The sequence below is a fragment of the Pteronotus mesoamericanus genome, unplaced genomic scaffold (genome assembly GCF_021234165.1).
Source record: "Pteronotus mesoamericanus isolate MK-2021 breed Mesoamerican mustached bat unplaced genomic scaffold, CSHL_Meso_final scaffold_167, whole genome shotgun sequence".
NCBI classification, from domain to species: Eukaryota; Metazoa; Chordata; class Mammalia; order Chiroptera; family Mormoopidae; genus Pteronotus; species Pteronotus mesoamericanus.
The window spans coordinates 22476285-22498563 of NW_026555308.1; the positions used below are offsets into that span (position 1 = coordinate 22476285).

The window sequence follows — 22279 nt, forward strand, 5'->3', positions numbered from 1 at the left end:
TCTGGTCCCTAAGGCTCCTTTGGAGCAGCTCAGTCCCGCAGCCCAGGTTCCACCTCAGCCCCCTTATGGTGCTAGTGGCTGATTCTTAGGATGAAAATGTTTCAAGAAGGTAAACTGAGAGTGTGGAAAGGGTATCCTGCCATCTGGGCACCTGAGGTCATAGAGTTCTCTGTGGAGGGGCCTGGGCACTGGCTCCTTTCTCAACACTAGACCTAGAATACATGGACCAGAACAGTCTTTCAGGATCCAGCTGGAACAGCCACATTTCTACAGCCTTCAAAAATGCCACCAAGTAGCCTGTCAATTAAAACCTTGGTATGAGAAGCAAGGGGTATTTCCAACCAAATCCTAAGATTTTGACACTTTTTTCTAGGAGTCTTGCTATGGGATCCTTGAAGGGAGAACAGTCAGGGGAGAAGAGAGAATGAAAAGAACAGTGTTTTCTAATTGTAACCAATAATGGTGTCCTCACTTGAAAATGGCAGGAGGAGAACAAAGGCCCGAATTATTATTTTATTCTTATGGAGGAGCATTAAAAAGCAGTTCTTGCCCTGCCTGGTGTGGCTCAGTTGGTCGGGCGTTGTCCCACAGAGCAAAAGGTCACTGGTTTGATTCTGGTCAGGGCACATACCTGGGCTGTGGGTTTGGTCCCCAGTTGGGGGGGTGTATGTGAAAGGCAACTGATCGCTGTTTCTTTTACTTTCTCCCTCTCTTCCCCTCTCTAAAAATCAACCAACCAACCAACCAGTCAGTCAATCCTTTTTTTAAAAGGCAGTTCTCAAAAATGGCGATCCACTTTATTTCTGGATTCTCAAATGCTAGGCCGATGGGATATTCACCAGGAGAGGAGGTTTTCCTAATCCTCAATTGAAACGTGGCCCCAGGAGCCCCTCAGAGCAGCGGCACGTGGGAGTGGGTTCTGAAAATGGAGTGTTCTACAAAATGGGCTCTTTTCAGCCAGTTCTCTTTCAGGACTTCTGAAAACTAATACCTTCTACCTACAACTTCAGGACAGTTACTTTACGGACATAAAGTGAGAGCAGTCATGAAACACTGAGTTGCAGTAGTGTTGCATGAATCAATGAATATTTTATACTATTGGTAATAAGCTTCCTAAGACTTAAATCTTAAAATAAACTCTTCTAGGCACTGCCTTTGTGTTTGAAGAGTTTGCGTCCGCAGCACATGAACCACTCTTAGCAAGGGGTGAAAGATGATTCTCTTTCCATGGGGCAAGAGATAGAGAGGCAAGGAGAACTTGCAAAGTGGTTCTTCCGTGAACTCTGTAACCAACACAGAGTTCTGCAATACCAATGCACAGGTGGTAGTTCCACTAACTTTGTCTCTTTTTCTCTTTTCTAGAAACTTAAAAAGAAAATACCATTACTGAGATGTTTCTGGGACAAAAAAGTCACAGTTGTCTTTTACAGAAATTAAGTGTGGACAAATACTCAAATGACCACTGCTTTACTTATCTGTAATTCATTAATAAGGGCTATTCAGAAACTAAGATTGCAAGTTGAGTATTTTACTAATTTAAGCTTTTCCACCATGATTGTTGAAATAAGTGCATGTTCATTATGAAAAATCTGAAAAGTATCAAGAAACAAGAGCAAGTCACCCACGCAAGGCTAATTTCTGGCAGATTATGCATGCCATCATAACTGTGCTCAGGGCACAGTAAAATTCCAGCTATGCAAGAGCCTGTAAGAGGAAGTCATTCCAGAATATTTCCAGCTATCTGAGAGGGTCATATTTTAAGAGCAGAGATATTTATTTCTTGTTTCATCACAGTAAGGGATGGAGGCTGCCTATTTAACTTGTTTAATTATGAAATATTTTCTCAAAAGTACAGTAGAGTTTCCCACCAGCCAAATAGAAGCCACCTGAGGGAAGGCAGGGACCAAGTCTCACGTGCATTTGTATCTTAGGTGCACGGTCCAGGGCCTGGCGCACAAGGGGCTTCAGGTAAGCGCTGGCAGAGGGGATGCGTGGAAATGACAATTAAACAACACACCTGAACCTTTTCTTGAATACCTGGCATCGCTATTGTTGACAGATAACCACTGAACTCTTGCTCTTATCCACAAATATAGATTCCAATGCAGAAGGACACTGACCTCCTGATTAGAGGAACTCCCCATCTGGGGGGCCTCACCCAGGTGTCCCTACCAAGTCATGTTGTTGGCAGGTGGCTACACTGCTTTTCCTCATGGCTAACTGTTAGCAAATTAATAAATATAAATCTCAATCAGAGGTGTATTAAAAATAAAAATGTAAATGTTTGAAAGTTTAAACTCTCTCTATTGATCATATACATTATGATATAAAAATATGCTTGTGATAAAACTGACAGATGACGCCATCTAGAATAATAACGTAAAATTCTAACTTATTAATGAATCCAAAACTACTCTCCTATTGCTATCCTGTTGACAATGAAGGCAAAGAACATTTTCAGTTAGAACAATTAGAGATAAGAGAATTAGGAACAGGAGGCTAATTCTCCAAACTTTTTATTGGTCTTCCTTATAATTATGTAAGCCACGTAAACAAGTAAACCAGGTGAACAAGAATTGTTATCCAGAAATGAAGGAAATAATGCTATGTTATTTGAGTTCTGGGCTAAAGCTGCCCTAGTTACCCTTCAACCATCCATTCTGTCTCCTACGTACAGCTGAAATCCATCCATTTCTCTCCAACTTCACCCTGGCCACTTGAAACCAAGTGACCTCATCTCTCCCTTCCCACATCACCTTGGTCCCCTTTCCAAATCTGTTGTCTAAATTACAGCCAGGATGACTTTTTTATTACACATACCTGATCATGTTACTTCCCTGCTTAAAACTCATTCATGATTTGTCTGTTAAAGTCCAGAATCCTTCACATAACCTACCAACTGCCTACCTGTCTTTGTAGCTAGGTGACCACACTGGCATATACCCTTTACTCAGGTGTCCTACTAACAGTGCCCCCTTGACTACCGACAGTGCCTTGGCTTGGAAGATACAGTGCCTGGCCACTCTCCTCCCTGACTTCTTCTTTTCTTGCTCACTAAGCTCACTGCCCCAGGGCACCTGCCTCTGAGCCTGCCCAGTCCTACCCATTCTATACTCTTATGCCCAGTGGACTCTGCCTTGCAAGCACTTAACTACACCTAAAATTCAATAATTACTTGTACAGTTACTTGTTAATGTCCACATTCCCATCAGATTCTAAAGTCCATGAGAACAGGAAGTTATCTGGCTGATTTGTTCAGTGCTCTATCCTGCAGCTCAGCATGGTTCCTGAGACAGAGCGAGGGGGCGGCAGGGAAGGTACTGACTGAGAAATCCCAGGGAATGAGGGTCACAGCAGTGTAGAGGGAGTGTGTGCTTTGGCTAAAGTAGCAGTGTATTTGTGATAAAAAGCATCTTAAAACACCCTAAAATTAACTAGGGAATGCAGAGCAATCTGGTAGCAAATGAAAAAGAACATATACATGGGATCTTAATTATTTTGACTGTTCAGAGGACTTATCAGGATGAGTATGTATGTAAACGTTTATTCAGTATCTTTAAATAAGAAGGAGCTTTCGGAAGGAAAAATAATATTTCTTGGGATATTGGGTTTGGAAGATGAAGAAGGGGGAAGAGATGGAATAACTCTGATGCTGCTTCTTCCTTGGACAGCTGAGTCACACCACTGAAGGAGAGGAGGGCAGGAGGGGAATGGGCTGGGGTAGAAGGAGATCCTGCGCTTGGTGCCGGACGTATAAGGCTTGGTAAGCCAGCAGGACAGCTGCTAAACCAAACACAGACTTTGGACGTCGGTACCAGCCACAAAACCCAAGGCCTCTGAAGCACATGTGTTGGTTTGATGAACCCCAAATGCTAGGTGTCATATAAATGTCTGTGTAGGCAGGTAAATCTTTAGAGTGACAACAAGCAAAATGACAGTTCAGAGAGTTATTAAATGGCTCCAACTCAATAAAAGACACATTCTGTTCTCTTGCCATTTCGGTTGTTAGAATGCTTGAGCGTGCTCTCCCTCAATGCAAAGTGTCAACCTCTGGAGTATAGTTCAATGTGAACAATTAAAACCTGAGACCCCCAAAATCTCAGAAAGCATTTGAAGAAATAATTTGATCCATTCATTCATTTGACAAATATTTATGGAGTTTCCGCTACATGGCAGGCACTGGGGTAGACACTAGGGAGATAAGTAGAGTCAAGACCGCATTGCCCTAGTCACTCTGCCCAGCCAGAAAGGAAGACAGATGAATCCCAAGTAGTTACACAGGGAAACAGGCTGCTGGGAGGGGAGCATTAATCTGAGAAGGGCACACCTGAGCTGAACCTGGGAGGTCAGGAAGCAGCATCTCAACAAGTTAATCTGCAGGAGTAAGATGAGCTGGGTTGAGAAGGGGTGTGGCCTGCTGGCAGTTTGGATGGAGAATGCATTAGCAGGAGGCAATCCTATAAGCAGGAAGCCTCGCATCACAATGCTGTAGAGTGAGAGGGGTGGCCTGAACTGTGGAGGGCAGAAGCTGGGATGGAGAGAAGTGGATGGAATCGAGAACATTCTGGAGACAGGATGGCCAGGACTTGGTGACTCAGTGTTTGGTGTGAGCAGCTGGCAGAAGGTGGTGCTGCTCCCTAAGAGAAGAGCTCAGGAGGAAGACGGTTTCCTCTGGACACACAGGGTGGTTTCAGGGTGCCATCAGCCATCCCAGGGGATATGCCCAGGAGGCTGCAGGATATGAAAGCTGACACTCAAAAGTGAGAACCAGACAGAGATAAAGCTTTCAAGAGCTATTAACACAACCTTTTGTGAACTCTGCTATGGAGGACTCCAGGGTGGCTTTGGGTTGCCAGATTCCTTGGGTTGTTCAACATGCCACACCCACAGCACGCCAGGCCCTGCTCCTGGTGCCAGGCACAGAGTGATGAACCCAGGCTGCCCTCAAGGAGTTTTCATTCTGGTAGGACCAGTAAGTAAGAAACAATAAAATCTCTGGAAGGGCAGCAAATAAAATTTCTGGAAGGGCAGCAAGTGGGGACTAGTTCAGTCAGGTTTCTCTGACAGTCTCCAAGAACAATGGGACTCTGGCTCTGGCTCTTCCTGGGCTCTTGGAGCTGGGCCACATGGCACAGAGCTGAAATACTGGTCTCTCTATTCCTAAGAGCTTCCTGTAGTTCTCTGAGAGAGTGGGGAGTTGGTGTTTCTTGAAACTAGAAGACTTAATGCACCCCATCAATGTTTCTGGGTTTGGCGGGACTGAAGTCTGAAGCACACAGACAGTTAAGGCACCTGACTCCCCACAACTGTGTGACTGTCAGTAAATGCAACGCTATTGACCAGGCCCTTCCTGTAAACCTCAGCCGCAGCATTACTTCATCTGAGCAGTAAGACTTCAAAACGCAGGTGGAATGCTCCAAGCTTCACGAGGAACTTGTTTGAACTGTCAGACCACAGCATTTGTGAGAAAGAAGTACCTGGGATGTGGGTAAAAGTGATCTATGTGGCATGCAGATGGACTCTGACTTTTATTATTATAGAAAACAGTAAATGTTATTTGCTCCCACCATCTTAAATTGAAACTGCAAACTTTATTTTTCCAGGCAAAAATGGTAATTACAGAGAATATCACCAATATGGGGGGAAAATGCTAATGGTGTAATGTTAAGTGAAAACAGCAGAATGTAAATATGTGACCATATTATGATAAAAAACACTATAAAAATTATACATGTGCATGAATTAGGTCTGCTTAGGAGAAGAGCGTTGATGGAAAAAATGGTCTTGTCTTTTCCTATGGTAAATTAGAATGGAAAATTATTGCAGAAAAAGAAACCCAACAATTTATTAAAGTGGCTGCCCAGCTGAGAAATTCACTATGGGAAAACATAGGTAAAAACTGGATTTTCAAAAAGGAGTGTAGATTATTTAGAACAGAGCAGTTGAAGGCATTCTAGGTCTTTGGCATAGATGAAATAAACCAGACCACTTTCAACTAAGTCACCAACACAAAACCTGCATTTGTACAAGGTCACACCAGTGGGACCATCAAGGTGCCAGTACTTGAGAAAGAATGCATCCTGGACATCAAAAGACCCATTTGCTGTGAAGAAGCCTCCTCATGAGCCTTGGTCAGTCTTTAGGGAACCCTTAATTGTTACAAACTCTTGCAGGAAGTCAAAAGGCCAGAATTTGGAACCAAGTGCTAGATAAGCTCCTACAACAGGAAAAATTTAGAAGAAAACCATTCTCCATCACTAGGCTGTTCCCCTACACTCTTCCATTTCAAAGATGAGAAAATTGAAGTTCAGAAAGGAAAAGGAACGTGATAAAGACCACACAGCAAGGCCCTGGCAAGAGAATCTGACCCTCCCTACTCCCTGTCCTTTCTGTTGCTTGTTGCTTGGGGTGGCCGCTATTAATCCCAGCTCCCAGAGGGGACAGAAAAGCCCATAATGGACCTGAATTAGAATGCAAGTTCAGACCTGTTTCTGCTTTGCTTTGTTAAAGTAGTTCTAGTAATGTCAGTAATCTACCTACTTGGTTGTAGCTAATTGGGCTACCACTTGCCCTTGGCTATAAAGCTTAAGTGAAAGACTTGGCCAGAGGTCACTGCTTCCCTGGATGACGTGGGAGGGGAGTGTGGCATTCTAGGTACCCTATTAGGGCTGTTTCTGAATGTGGTGTCAGTCAGTCCAGAACCATGGACATCCACGTCTGCAGAGCACACACACAGATTCTATTTCCTTTGCTGTGAAATGAGCAGCATTTTATACCAAAACCAAAGGTAGCCCCACAGATGTGAGTTTCTGCATTTGCAAAAGCATTAACTAGAGGTTATGTGATGACTTTAACAAAAGTGCCTCTAATTTTCATACCTACCCAAAGGCTGGGTATTAGAGAAATCACATTCCTAGAACTCGGCTTCATGGGGAAGTTGCCATTGATGGTGTAATTCCCTTAGGAAAGTGTGGAACCAAACAACTCTCCAGACACAATGCCCACTGATGGGTTATGAATGAGTGCACGGGCTTACCTGGAACATCAATCAATCTTTTGTAGACATTCAAGAAGGCTGCCTCAGCTTCTTTGCTTCTTTTACTCAGTGCGTCAATCTGAAAGGGAATGGAACAAAAAAAGCAAAGAGCTCAAAATTTGTCAAGAGGTAATTTAAAAATCATTACACATCTAGTAAGTTCCCACAACAATTGGAAGTCTGACTTCTCCATGTAAATACTGGACAGCTGGGCCTTCCACCTCTTAGAGGAAATGTCTGCAAACACAAAAGGAAGATGACCCATGAGGGCCCAGCTCCTACAGGTGCGTAAGTCAGGGGCAGCACTGTGAGAAGAAGCCATTAGCTACTCTGTCTTATCACCCAACTGAGTGTAGGCCTTCCGTAGAGAAAATGGCCCAGCACCTTCCTGGTCTCTTTCCTTCCTCTGCCAGTATTTTACTAAGAGCTGACTGTGTACTGGACACTGTAGGGGAGGTGGGGCAGAAAGGGACAGCCCCCAGCCTTAGGAGCACGTGGGCCAGTAGGGACAAGAGGTATGCAAAGAAGTGATGAAACCCCAGCTGGGAGAGTGCTAGGTAAGCAAAGGCATGGGGATGCAGAGAAAGGGACATCAAGCAGGAAAGTAGGCGATGTTTGAGTGGCTCTTAGGAGCTGTTGACCAGGGTGGAAAGGTGAGAAACTATACAAAAGGGGAAGAACATATTCGAACACCCAGAACACAGTTCTTAAATCTGGGGATTCATAGATCATCTTGAAGAATTTTTATGAAAGCCAAGAACTGTCCTCCTAGAAATACACTCCCTCCCCCCCAACACAGTTAGGTATTCTATGTTAAGGACACTCACATGTCCTCTAGTATTCTGTCCACAGAACTCAGATTAAGAACCCATGGATGGGGCTGTAACGTACCAGGGAATATGGGGGTCTGATGGGGTAGAAACTTGGATACATGGGGAGCACTGGCGGGTGGCGAGACTGGCTGAGTAAGGGTGTGAGATCACGACGTGCCGTCAGTGCATGTGGAGGATGAACTTCATTAGTCGTGCCAGAGTATAAGGACAGGAGGGGGCAAGAAGGAGGCCACCACTGAGGAGCTGCTACCTTTGCCCTGGTGAGTACTGTGCAGGGCAGTTGGGGAGGGGATTGAGAAGAGGAGGCCAATCAGAGAGATTACGGCCCAGAGAGGAGGCCAGTCTGAGTTGATGTGATGAGGCACAGAGGGAATGAGGTGAGTCAAGGAAGAAGCCCAGGTTTCTAGCTAAGGCAACAGATGAGTTTCTGTGGTAGTGGCCAGGACCAGTTTGTCTCATGAACTAACCCAGCTAAGCTAGTTTCCCTCCAGTGTAAAGTCTATTCATCAAGGGAAGGTGACATATAGAACTCCCAAGTATGCTAGACACAGATCCACAGAGGCTACATAGAGCCTCTGACTTTTAGATGGACTCAGTATGCATTGTGCTCACATAACACATTTGCTGAGACAACAGATCACTTTTTACACCTGAAGCGTGCAAGACACTACATGCACGAAGTTCGTACTGGCTCAGGAAAAGGACACTAAATTATATATTTCTTCCGTCCCCTCACAGAATTATACTCTGTCTCCAATGTTATTAAAGAGGCAAAAGGATGTGGTTTAATTACAGGGCCTTTCACCTGAGACAAGCAACAATTTGTTGAAGGCTGAAAGAGGTCACCTGATTAAGGATGGGAAGACCCTGAGGAGCGGGACACAAGGCTGGTGGGGGCTGGGTCTTAGGAAACCTAATGCAGAGCAAACTAGTGTGATACAAGCATTTCCACATCCAACAACTGTGTTCTAAAGTTGCTGTTTGAAGTCAGTTGTTTGGAGCTTGGACACATTTTTCCCCCCATAAAATAAGGTTGTGATTTAGATTTTGGAGAAGGTTTCAGAATAATCCATAAGGACTACTTAAATATGACAAGAGAGTTCTTTTTATTTTTAAAATAAAATGTTTTTTCCCCTCTGATTAGCAATTCATGCTCATTGTATACTTAGAAAAATACTGAAAATAAAGGGGTTAAAATTATAATTCTGCTAGGCACTGGTGAAAAGTCATCCTCTGTCTGATCTGTAGTTCCCTGCAATTTTTTTTCTAACTTAAAAAAAATATACAGTTGAATGAAATGTAGGTATAGAGGGAAACTATAGAGACTGAAGACAGATCCATGGTTATCTAGAGCTGGGGACAGGGAGGACGGGGTTTGGAGGATGATGACTGAGGGGTATGGGGTTTCTTTTCAGGGTGGTGAAATGTTCTGCAGTTGATTATGGTGATGGTTGCACAACTTCATGGATAGAGTAAAAGTCAATACGGACAACTTCATGGATAGGGAACAGCAGACTTTAAATGGGTGGATTATATGGTATGTGAATTATAGCTCAATAAAACTGTTAAAAATGTATGTGTGTTTGAAATCAAACCATACGTAAATTTCATATTGTGCTTTCTTTCACTAATATATCATAAATCTTTAAAAATGTCCATTACAAATTTTGGAAAATGTCTTAATAGTATTATTTCAACTATAGCTAACCACCCCACACACGCGCGCACATACACACATACAAGGGTGTGCAAAGTAGTTTTGGAGTTTCCTCTTCAGATGTCTGGAACACATGCTGTGAGCTAGGTCCTTCTCTCACCTGAGAGTGTGTGCCCATGGGAGCAGAGTATCTGCCCAGAAAGCAGGGCAGATGCCTTGGCTACTCTCCGTTACTCTCGACACAGAGGCCATCACTTCTCGGGTGTTCTGAGTATACAAACCGTGGTTGCCTCTGTGGCAGACAAAGGATGGGATCTGGAAGGATCCTGAAAAACCATCTTTGACTTCCTGTCTGTGTTGTTGATGGGACATGAAGGTGGGGGTTGGCAATCTACACAGCACATCTGAGGACTGTCATGGGTTGCACTGTGCCCCTGCCCAATACCTATGAATGTAACCTTATTGGAAAAAGGGTCTTTGCAGGTGATCAAATTAAGATGTCATCGGAACGGGCCCTAATCCAGTATGACTGTGTCCTTATAAAAAGGGGAAGTTTAGACACAGAGACAGTCACCCACACAGGGAGAACTTTATGTGAACATGAAGGCGGAGACTGGGGTGATGTGTCCACAGGCCAATGACTGCCAAAGATCACCAGGAAGCCGGAGGAGAAGCCTGGAACAAAGTCTCCCTCACAGCCCTCAGAATCAACCAATCCGACCAACATCTTGATCCCGGTTTCCAGAACTGTGAAACACAAATGTCTGTTGTTTAAGTTGCTCACTTTATTACTGCAGCCCTAGCAAATTAATACAGGAACCATGATTCTGAGCCCTCTTCCTGTTCCCTTTTCCACAAATGCAAAAAGATTCAAACCCAGCTCTGAGAGAACGAGGTTAGGCCAATGTGTTTAATTAATTCATTAAGCACCTGGACTATGAGGGTTCTTGAGAGGCGATGCATACTCCAAGTGGTTGAGGTTCTACTTGATGAGGTCCCTCCAGCCCCTTATAAGATTTTCGAACCCAGCATAATTTGTTGATTCTGGGAATTTTGATACTTCCTATGTTTGTTCAATCTTTTGACCCCTCCCCATGTCCAGGGCCTGGCCTTGGGGTGTGACTTTTGGTCTATCCTCTGCCACTCCCTCTTCTCCGTGATGGGCTTTCCTTTGCTGCTGCCTGGGATGTGCTATTTTTGCGTGTTCGCATACTTAATGTCCTTCCCTCGCATCTCTGCCTGCTGAAGGCCTACCCATGCTCTGAGGCCCAGTGTGAGCCCCATTTCCCCCAGAATAAGTGTGCTGGGTTCCTTCCAGTTAGCACAGTTCTGAGTTTGGAGGGAGGAAAGTGGACTCTGGAGCCAGGCTGGTCAGCCGCAACCACCTCCCAGGGCTGGGTGGTTAGATGGGCTCTTGCGTTTGGTCAGGGAAGGGATCCATGACAGTGACTTGGTCACATGCAAAGGCTTTCCTCTGGGTCCACAGCCACAGCCTGGGAAGCGGAGGCCTGTCAGTCCTTTGATCAGTCTATGAGTTAGGTGGGGACAGACTATCATCCTCATCTTCACGTCCTCGACGCCCATGTCTGCCTGCTGCACGCACTTGGGCCCGTGTGATGCCAGTCTTTGAGACGGTGAGCCAGGGCTCATTCTGGGAGCCCCCTCACATGAGGGGAAGAGGTCTGTGAACAAGGGGAGGTTTGGGGTGAGATCTTAAGGCACAGATGGTTAAAAGGAGGAACTGAAGTTAGACATGCTGGCTACTCAATGCGCAAAGACAGCCTGCAGTAGAGATTCTGCCTACAATTTCCACTCCCTTAAAAAAGTCATGTTTAGGAAGGGCAAAGAGAAGTGGCAGGACTGGGACAAATCTGGAGAACCTCTGACTGTGCTCAGGCCCTGGCCCTGGGTGAAACCTGTTCTGCTCGAGGGATCAGCCTCCTCTCCTGCCACACCTCACACTCCAGCCACACCCGGTTACTCCCAGTTCCCTGAATGCAAGAGCAATTTCCCTGCAGCCTGCAAGGCGCCTCCTAGGAATGTTCCTCTGATCCTTGAGATTCAGCTGATCCATCTCTCTGCTGCAGCCACTCCCATCACCCCATATGGGACTGTTCCAGAACTGCAGATAACGCTCCCCTGAAAGATCCTAAATTCCTTGAAAGCCCAAACTATGCTTTCATCTCAACAGCCTTACTTCCCAAAGATTAGAATACAGTAGGTGTTCAATACATTTTTATTGTGAATAAAAATTTATCAAAATTGGCCAACAAATGAGCAACTGGTTAGGGTATAGAGTTTTAAATCTTTATGAAAATGCTTAATATATAGAGAACCCTGAAGATTCCACCAAGAAACTACTAAAACTGATAAATGAATTCAGCAATGTAGCAGGATACAATATTAATATCTAGAAATCAGGTGCATTTTTATATGCCAATAATGAACTAATAGAAAGGAAAATTAAGAAAACAATCCCTTCACAATTACTTCAAAAAGAATAAAATACCTAGGAATAAACCTAACCAAGGATGTTAAAGACCTGTACATGAAAAATTATACGACACTAAAGAAAGAAATTGAAGAAGATACAAATAAACGAAAGCATATACCGTGTTCATGGACAAGACGAACTAATATCATTAAAATAATCCATATTACCCAAAGCAATCTATAGATTCAATGCAATTCCTATCAAGATTCCAATGACATATTTCAGAGAACTAGAACATATATTTCAAGAATTTATATGTAACCACATAAGGCCCCACATAGCAACACAATCCTGAGAAAGAAGAACAAAGTTGGAGGAATCATGCTACTTAATATCAAACTGTACTACAAGGCCATAGCAATCAAAACAGCATGGTACTGGCATAAAAACAGACACAAAGATAAATGGAGCAGCATAGAGAGCCCAAAAATAAACCCACACCTTTACAGTCAATTAATATTCGACAGAAGAAGCAAGTATATACAATGGGCTAAAGACAGTTTATTCAATTAAAGGTGCTGGGAAATTGGATAGATAATGCAGAAAAATGAAACTTAGATCACCTTATTATACCACACACAAGATTAAATTCAAAATGGATCAAAGACTTATATGTTAGACTTGAATCCATAAAAATCCTAGAAGAAAATGAAGGCAGCAAAATTTCGGATATTGCTTGTAGAAATGTTTTATCGGATATATTTCCCCAGGCAAGGGAAACAGAAGGAAAAAAATAAACAAATGGAACTACATCAATCGAAAAAGCTTTAGCACAGCAAAGGAAACCATCAACAAAATAAAAAGAAAACGCATAGAATGGGAGAACATATTCACCCACACATCTGATAAGGGGTTAGTATCCAAAATTTATAAGGAAGTTAGAAAACTCAACAGAAAAAAACAAACAACCCAATTAAAAAATGGGCAAAGGACCTGGACAGATGTTTCTCCAAAGAGGACATACAGATAGATGGCCATTAGACATATGAATATGCTCAATGTCGCTAATCATCAGAGAAATGCAAATTAAAACCACAGTGGGATACCATCTCACACCTGTCAGAAGGGCTATCATCAATAAATCAACAAAGAACAAGTGCTGGCCAGGATGTGGAGAAAGGGGAACCCTTTTGCACTGTTGGTGGGAATACAGACTGGTGCAGCCACTGTGGAAAGCGGTGTGGAGGTAGCTGAAAGAAGTTAAAAATGGATCTCCCTTTTGGCCCAGCAATCCCACTTCTGGGAATATATGTGAAGGAACCTGAAACACTAATTTGAAAGAACATAAGTACCCCTATGTTCATTGCGGCGTTATTTATAATCACCAAGATATGGAAACAGCCCAAGTGTCCATCAGTAGATGAGTGGAGTAAAACAACTATGGGACATGTACACAATGGAATTCTACTCGGCCGTAAAAAAGAAGAAAATTTTACCCTTTGTGACAGTATGGATGGACCTGGAGATCATTATGTTAAGTGAAATACACCAGTCAGAGAAAGACAAATACCATGACTTTACTCATATGTGGAATGTAATGAACAAACAAGCAAAACAGATACACTCAGAGAGAGAGCAGATGACAGCTACTGGGGGAGGGGGTCAGGGGGTAGTGGGATTGAGCAAAAAGGAAAAAAGACTCATGGACATGAACAACGGTGTGGGGATTGGTAGGGGGAGAGGGGTATAAGGGGACTAAATGGTAATGGAAAAAATACGATAAAGATTAAATTTAAAAAGTAGAAATACAGACTTGTAAAAAGAAAAAAAAAATGCTTAATATGTAAAGAGTTCTTTGCTCAGTAAGCATTTGTTTCATGTGCTGATACGATGACAGCAGCTTGGCTGGCGCCAGCACACTGGAAGCACCTTTTCCCGCTGTGCATGCCCGAGAGTGCTCGGTGAGCTCTGTCCTCACTCTAGCAAGATGCCCAGCGGCTCCTCCTGCAAGTTTCCTGGACCCAACAGTTACCCTTCCAGCAACATCACTTTATAATCCTGAGTTTGGTTTCTCTGGAATATGAATTAAAAAATAAAGGTCTATTTAAAGGTTCTAAATCTCAAACAGTATTTGTTTACAGTGTATGAAAACTCAAGAGGACATGTTTGCAGACCAAGTTCATGGAAATCAACTGTTACCCCTGAGATTTAGAAGGGGGGTGAGAAAACGCCCAGCCATCTGGGTGCCAGCAGAGCTGCACTGTGGAGTTTGGGGAGTCATGTGGTATACTGAATTACCGCTGTCCACCCTCCCTGCAGGAGTCATTGCGCATTTCTGTCCACTGCCACGTGGCTTGTGCAATAGTACCTTCCATGTGGGTGCGTTCCCGCCCAACTGATAATCAGGCTTGACTACGTGAGTTGCTTTGACCAACAGAACACGAGTGACCATGCCAAATGCCATGTCCAAACTTAAGATTTAAGAGCGACTGCATGGTTCAGCTACTGCTCTTTCTCTCTGCTGTGAGACCAGCATGACCTGATAGGAGCTGCTTCTTCCATTGGGATCTGGAATGAAGACAACACATGCCGCGAGGGCTGTCACAGTCAACCCACAGCCAACAAATGAACTGTGAAGGAGAGACGATCTACCATTGCTGTAGGCCACTGAAATGGGCGTTGCTTCTTACCGCAGTGTGATCTAGTAAAGCAGTCTATTTCCAATCCTAAGAGACAGACACATTTCTAAGAAGCGAGCACAAAGTAAAAATAAATAATAAATGACCAATATCATGAGGGTCAAAGGGTTTTTGTTTGTTTTGCAGTTTGATTATTTTTGTCGGGGCAGGGCAGGGACGAGACGGCCTGGCAAAGTAGAAAGAGCAGAGGGCTGGAAATCAGAAGACCGGATTTAAGACGTGGTTGCATCACACATTTGGAAATACTGAACCAGCTATGTACCCAACGCCTCTCCAAATTTTATTTTCTATGTCTAGGAAAAGGGAATGACAAGAATGCTTGCCTTGTAGGAACTCTGGGAGAATAGTTTGAGAAAGATGTGACAATAGTTTGGAGTTATTCACGAGTTAGTTTTCAATGTTGGTGATAATTACTGACCCATGATGTATTCAGAAGGAGAAACATCATGCAAATATGTCTAAATAAGCGTCAAAAAAACAAAAACAACATTCAGAAGATCAGTCAGAGGAGAATTCAGTCAAAGCATTACAGTACAAAAGAAATTGCCGTTCTTAAAAGAAGAAACCTGTTAAGATTGTCTCTTAAACAGCATTTACAGTGGGTGACTACAACTTTTTAGGGGCATGCTTCTTAAAATGGTATTTTTTGCAGAAAATCCCTCACCCACCTATAACTCAGAGCATGAATGGTTTTGAGGCTATGGGGGTTGTTATTCGAATTTCCAGTAGGAGTCTCCAGTTTTCTGCAGAAGAAGGAAGTGTGGTGAGAACAGGTTCACGTTTGAACTTTAACTTGAAGACACTTTGCTTAGAACTGAAAATATGACAAAATTGTGTAATATTTACAAACATGTAAATCCCCTTTCTCCTCCAGCCTTAACCATCAATCAACCAAGAAATCCTGTTCGTTTGGCCTCAGAAATCACATTTCAGAATTAAAATCTCTTTCTGTCCTTTGATGCTTCAGCCCTGATTGAAGTTCCCTATGACTTCCAGTCTGGACACTGGAGAGCAGTACCCAGTGAGTCTCCCTAACTGTAGCTTCTCCTTACCGTAGGGATGATGTGTCCTTCACAGTTGTAACTGTCCTAGAGCCCAGAGAGAGCATGTGGTCACAGTGCCCTAAGGGCTTCCTCTCACTCCCAAATGACAATCCACATCCTCAGGCTGGGGTTCCAGACCCCTTTCCCACATGGCCCTTTGCTTACTCTGCCGACTGCCCATGCTTTTCTACTCCAAACCTTGGTCCCCTCAACACGCCATGCCCCTCACGACTCAAGGGCTTTACATCCTAGGTCCTCTGCCCTTCACCCCAGGCACAGGGAATCCAGTTCACCCTTCCTGAATCAGTCTAGGTAAAGCCTCCATTGTGGTGTCCCCCAGACTTTCCCAGGCACTGCTGGTCACTTGGTCCTTGTGCCACCTGAGCTCTTTGTAAATCCCTCTCTGCCCACTTCTCACACGGTGTGATGATGACTCATGTCCATGAGCTTCCCCTCCACCTCCCGGGGGTCTGCCCCAGGCCAGAGGAGCAGTGCCTTTTTCTCGGCCCCCAGCACCCAGGTCTTAACTAGCACAGAAGGCTGCCTGGGAAGAGTCTGTGAATGAACAAGGGTGGATTCAAGGCAGAGAAGGCTGCACAGGGTCAAGGAATTCCTTGAAACTTACTGTTGAATTCTGCAGCACTGATTACTTTGGAAGATCAGAGTGAAGAAGGCAGTTTCCTATAATTAAAAGCTTTAAGAAAAGCTTTTACTACGCACCAGAGTTTAGTCTAGTCTAAAAAGTGGGAAATCATGACAGCCAAGCTCTGATCTAGTTTGGGGAAGAACAAACTGTTCTTGTCAGAACAAGAGAGCGCTGGTGAGGCAAGGACAGCTGGGGAAAGAGAAGGGAGGGGCTTAGGGGCTGGAGAAGAATTAGCCAGGTGATGTCATCTCTAAAGTGGAGAAAAATGAGACCTCTTCATGGGCTTTTGGTGAGTACAGTCATTCCCCTCCCTCCCATATTCTATGGGGGATCCGTTCCAAGACCCCCCAGTGGATGTCTGAAATGACAGATAACACCGACCCCCACACATACCATGTTTTTTTTTATTATACATACATACCTGTGATAAAGTTTAATTTATAAATTATGCAAGTAAGACGTTACCAACAATAACTAACAATAAAACAGAACAACGATAACAATATAATGAAAGTTATGCGAATGTATTCTATTAAATAAAATAAAGGTTACTTGAACACAAGCACCAAGATGCTGTGAGGGTTAATCTGATAACTAAGACAATTGCTAAGTGACGAAGGGGCAGGGAGTCTACAGCTGGGCAAAGGGGTAATCCAAGTCCAGGGAGGGTGGAGCAGGCTGGTGCTCGTGCTACTCAGAATGGCGCAAAATTTAAAACTTATGAATTGTTTATTTCTGGACTTTTTCATTTAATATTTTTGGACTGTGGTTGACCTCAGGTAATTGAAACCACAGAAAGTGAAACTGTGGTTTATTGTACTAAAAAGGAATGTGTGCAGAGTGCCTACAACTGGGCCTAGCACTTGGCAAGCATGGAATACCCTCGCAGCTGCTTTTATTACTGAATGCTCTGTTTGTACACTGGTGACTCCGAAACCTCCCTGAGTCTGTGTGTCACAACTGCTGCACACTCAGCTCCCAGTGAAAGGATGCTTTCATATGCACACTGGGGTACAACAAGCGGGCTGCGGCAGGCGCCCCGGCGCTGCCCAGCTGGTCTACCCCCACAGGCCGCACACAGGGTGCACTGTCACATCAGCCATGAGGCACAGATACAGACAACGGCGTGGACTTTTACAAGAGCCCTAGAATAGCCAAAAAAGTATGAAACAGAAAGACGGGCCTTGATGCTTGCCCACGGCTGTGTATTTTGAAATGACAAAGGCTCATCTTTCCAGGGTGTTGCCGGAGCTTTGCCAGGCATGGGCAGAACAGTGCCACACAGGGCCAAGAACCTGGATACAATGTCAGGAAAGCAGGGTTGAGCCCCAGCTCCAGCACAACCATGGGAATAGTGCCTCAGCCACTGAATTAACTTCTCTGTGCCCCATTTTCTTTGTCTGCAAAGTGGGGAGAATAAATCTTGGTTGCTGTGAATGGTGAAGGAGCCACCATATTGGCAGTACCATTTCTCAGATGCAAAAACCAATCCAATCACTCAGAACCAGGCCCCTAAGTAAGGATCGACCAACCCCCACCCCTCGCCCCTGCCCAGGATATAAAGACACTGCGGCACAGTGCATTGAGGCTGGGGATGGGGTCCAAGGCTGTACAGTCAGTACAAAGAATGTGTGCTTTGAGGGAACAGAGCCTTGGGTCTGAATCCAGCCTCGCTTGCTGTATGACCTGAAGTTGGGTTACTTAAACTCTTTATGACTTGGTCTCTTCATTAGTTTGGTGAGTAATTCCCTCCTTGCTGAGGTGTCATGAAGATAAAATATAAGATCCTCTCATATCAAGTATCTGGGAAAGTATGAAATATACAGAAACCGAGTAAACATCAAAAAATCCAAATCCAGCATTCTCTTTCCACTACATCATAGGTTGTTCCCCTTTGCTATCAAACCAAGCATAAAGTCAAAATGATTAAAATTTAGTCTTGGGGGACACAGAAACTTAAACAATATTTAAGATACCACGGTGGTAGCAGTGCAATCTGAAATAATCCACTGGACTATGCCCTGGGAATTTACAAGCTAATGATTTAGAAATAAACACAGCCCATTAACATAATTTTCAAATCGATGTGCTTTGCTGGACCATAAGCCAATAAGATCAGCAAGAGCTGTGGGGATATGAAAGAAGAGTTTTGTCTCACTCTATGTCTGGCTGCAGAATTCTTTCAAGAGCAAAACACGATTTGAAGAGCCACGTGGAATACCAGAAGTCAACAGAGAATCACCAAGTTCCTGTCCAAAATAGGCGTGGATGCGGCCACAGCTTGGAAGTTCTAATTTTAACTGAATACAGCCATGTAAAAGGAGCAGGCGTATTTTCTGAAGGAAGATCACAGTAGCAAAGCCCAGTAATTCTCCTCTAAGTATACATTTGCTTGACGTTGGGCAAGCACTCACCCTGCCATTGTAAGAGTTCTGTGAGCAGACCAGAGAAGACATGGTATGGAAGGGGTGAGCCCTTCTCCTAGTGCCCGGGTCTCCCCTCTGGAGCAATGTGGAGAGAAAAGTGGTTGCAAACAGGTATGGGAGTCCATGGCTGCCACCACCTTTGTTTCTTAAGGTCCTGTTCCTTCATGATTTGTGACACCCAGATGGAATTCAGTGAGGAAGAACCATATCCACGATAAGCCCCATCACAGAGAACTGTACAGGACTTACTAGAAATCCCTACAATGTCCAAAGCAGACAGACTGATCCTGCAAGCTAAGTTTTGGTTACAAAGCCAATACAGTGCAGACCCGGTGAATGACACAAAATTGCATCTTACATACACTGATAGAAGTATTCCTGAACTACCCCCACCCCTGAAACTTTTCTGAGAAAAGTTTCTCAGAAAACAAAACTGGAGAAGTCCAGAAGAAGGGACAGTGCTGTGAGAATGAGTGGGGACTGAGGACATGAGGTCATGGAGAGAAGCCCTGTGGCAGAGGACAGTATGACAATAATAGTAAACATAACAAAAACAGCAACAAGCATTTCTACCTTCCTTTACAGGTACATCTTTCACGTACATCTCACATTCTGGCTGTCAACATGTACCTACAGGGTTCTTTTGGGGAAGAAGAAATAGCTATCTTCTCCCTCCCCAGAGTGCAAAACCAGAATCAACAGGGAGAAGCTACAGGAAGGCAGATCACAGCTTCACAGAAGGAAAAGCTCTACAAACAGCAGAATGCTTTAGAGGTGGAACCTGCTGTCTGCCTGTCTGACTTACTAGTTTGTTCATTCTTTCACTTGGTCAATAAAATCATTTAAAGAGTGGCTAAAATGTGCCTGGTGGTGTGCTATTCTATCCTCTGGGGCCCAAACCTCCCACTTCGACTCTCAGGAGGCCTCAGGATGGGTGGTGCTGTCCCTCTGCCTCTCCACAGGTAAACGACAGGTGACGAATGCCTATGTAAGATTTTTAAAACACTATTTTTGTGAACAGGTAATGTATGTGTATAGTAGAAAATTTTAAAGGTATAAAAACATACACAGCATGTAGCAAGGTAGCACAATACAAGGTCAACACACAAATACCAACTGTTTCTCTATACACCAGCCATAAACAATCTGAAAGTGAAATTTAAAAAAATGCTCATGGATTGGAAGACTTAACATTGTTGAGGTGGCAAAAGTCCCAAATTGATCTACAGATTCAATGCAATGCCTATCAGAATCCCAGCTGGCTTCATTACGGAAATTATTAAGCTGATCCTAAGATTCACACGGAAATGCAAAGGATCCAAAATAGACAAAACAAACTTCAAAAAGAAAAAGAAAGTCGAGGACTCACACTTAACAATTTCAAAACTTAGCGCAAAGTTACGGTAACCAACCTGTGGCGCTGATATAAGGACAGACATACAGATCAATGGAATACAGAGTCCTGAAATAAACTCTCACATTATGGTTAACTGATTCCTGACAAGGGTACAAACAAGATTCAATGGGAGAAAAGAACAGTTTTTCAACAGATGATGCTGGGACAACTGGTGATCCGCATGCAAAAGAACATGGTTGGACCCCTACCTCACATAGTATATAAAAAATAACTCAAAATGAATCAAAGCCCAGAATGTAAGAGCTAAAACTACAAAACTCTTAAAAAGGAACACAGGTATAAATTTTATGACCTTAAGAAATGACAACAAAAGCACAAGCAACATAAGAAAAGTAAGTTGGACTTCATCGAATTTAAAACTGTGCTACAAAGGACACCATCAAGAAAATAAAAAAGATAACCCACAGAATGAAAGAAAATTTTTGTAAATCATTTACCTGATAAGGTGTTAGTGTCCAGAATACATAAAAATCTCTTGCAACTCAACAACAAAAAGACAAATAACTAAATTAAAAATGGACAAAGGATCTGAATAAGCATATCTCTAAGGAAGACATAGAAAAGCACATAAAATGAGCACATAAAAATGAAAACCCTGTATCTATGCATAAAATGGTATATTAATGTTCACAGCAGAATTATACATAATAGTTAAAGGTGGCAAAAACCTAAATGGTCATCAATTGATAACGGATAAATAAATGTGGCATATCTACAATGGGTTATTTTTCAGCCATAAAAAGGAAGTACTGATACATGCTATAACATCGATGAATCTTGAAAACAATATGCTAAGTGAAAGAAATCAATCACAAAAGACCACATACTATATAATTTTGTTTATATAAAATGTTGAGAATGGTCAAAGCTATAGAGATGGAAAGTAAGTAAATTCGTGGTTGCCAGGGGTGGGGTAAATGGAGAGTGACTGCTAAGGGGTATGGATTTCTTTTTGAGGTGATAAAACTGTTCTGGAATTAGACAGTGGTATGGTTGTGCATCTTTGTGACTACACTCAAGACCACTTAACTGTATTAAGAAAATAAAGATATCTGCCCCCCTCCCAAGTGTAAGTATACAGTGAAAAGTCTCCTTCCTATCTGCGTCCGCCTGTCACCCAGCTGCCTGGCCTACAGGCAAAGATTCTCTTGTGTGTCTTTGCAGAAATATTTTATGCATTTATAACCATCTGTATACACACACTTTCTTTTAAAAATGGTAGAATGTTATAGACATTGCTCTGCACATTGTGTTGTGCACGCTTAAGGGAGTTTTCAAGATGACAGAAGATCAGCTTCCTTCGTGCTCGGAGGGGGCGAGGCTTCAGAGGGAAGAAGAGTCCGAGAAAAGACAAAGACATGCTGAAACAGAACAGCCTGTTCAGAGTAGTGCAGGACCCTCTGTGTCGGTAGCAGAGGAGCTGAGCGGGGAGACAGGAGGCTGAAGAGCAGCAGGCAGAGGCTGGATGGTTAAGCCAGGGGGCGGCAGCTTTACACTGAAAGGCACTGGGAGTCCCTGAGAATGTCAGTTAGCAGTGACAGGAAATGATCACTCTGGATGGGAAGGCAACTCCACAGGAGGTTGGGAGACGGTGAAAGGGTGGTAGTGAAAGAAGAGATGGGGAAATCTGTGTGTCAGAAGGGAGGGAGCCAATCTGAGTGAGGTGAAGAAAGCAGAATTCACAGGATTTGGAGGCAGGCATGGGTCCTCCCAGAGTTCTATCCAGGGTGACTGGGTGCTGGTCACCTCCAATGAGATGCGGAATGCAGAGGTGAGTGTGTTTAGGGGGAGGTGAAAGTTTTACGTCTGTGAGAGGCCCAAAGGGGGAGCTTCAGGGGTGTGAATTTGGAAGAGAGGCCCAGGCCTGAGACAAGTTTGGGACCATCAGTCTCTAAGTTGTCCAGAGGAGGTTACTCAGGGAACACAGATGGAGAGGTGTGCAGTGAGAGCCCCCGAAGGCTGGGGCTGATTCCTGGGGCTCTGTATTTAAGAGGTCGAACTAGTACTGTTTATCCAGCACTGCTCTACAGCATGGTCTTTAAATATATACATATATCTCTACTCTGCAGGGCAGATTTTTTTTTTACA

General features: G+C 43.7%; 1 protein-coding gene across 4 annotated transcripts in view; it reads right to left on the reverse strand.

Moving 5' to 3' along the window:
- The window catches only part of CUX1 (cut like homeobox 1), a 364417-nt gene that overhangs the window by 161304 nt on the left and 180834 nt on the right, over nt 1-22279 (reverse strand). For all 4 annotated transcript variants that reach the window (XM_054589770.1, XM_054589769.1, XM_054589768.1 and 1 more), the window contains exon 4: nt 7037-7115. In XM_054589770.1, the coding sequence (XP_054445745.1) occupies nt 7037-7115 (79 nt within the window). The remainder of the gene's footprint in view (nt 1-7036; nt 7116-22279) is intronic.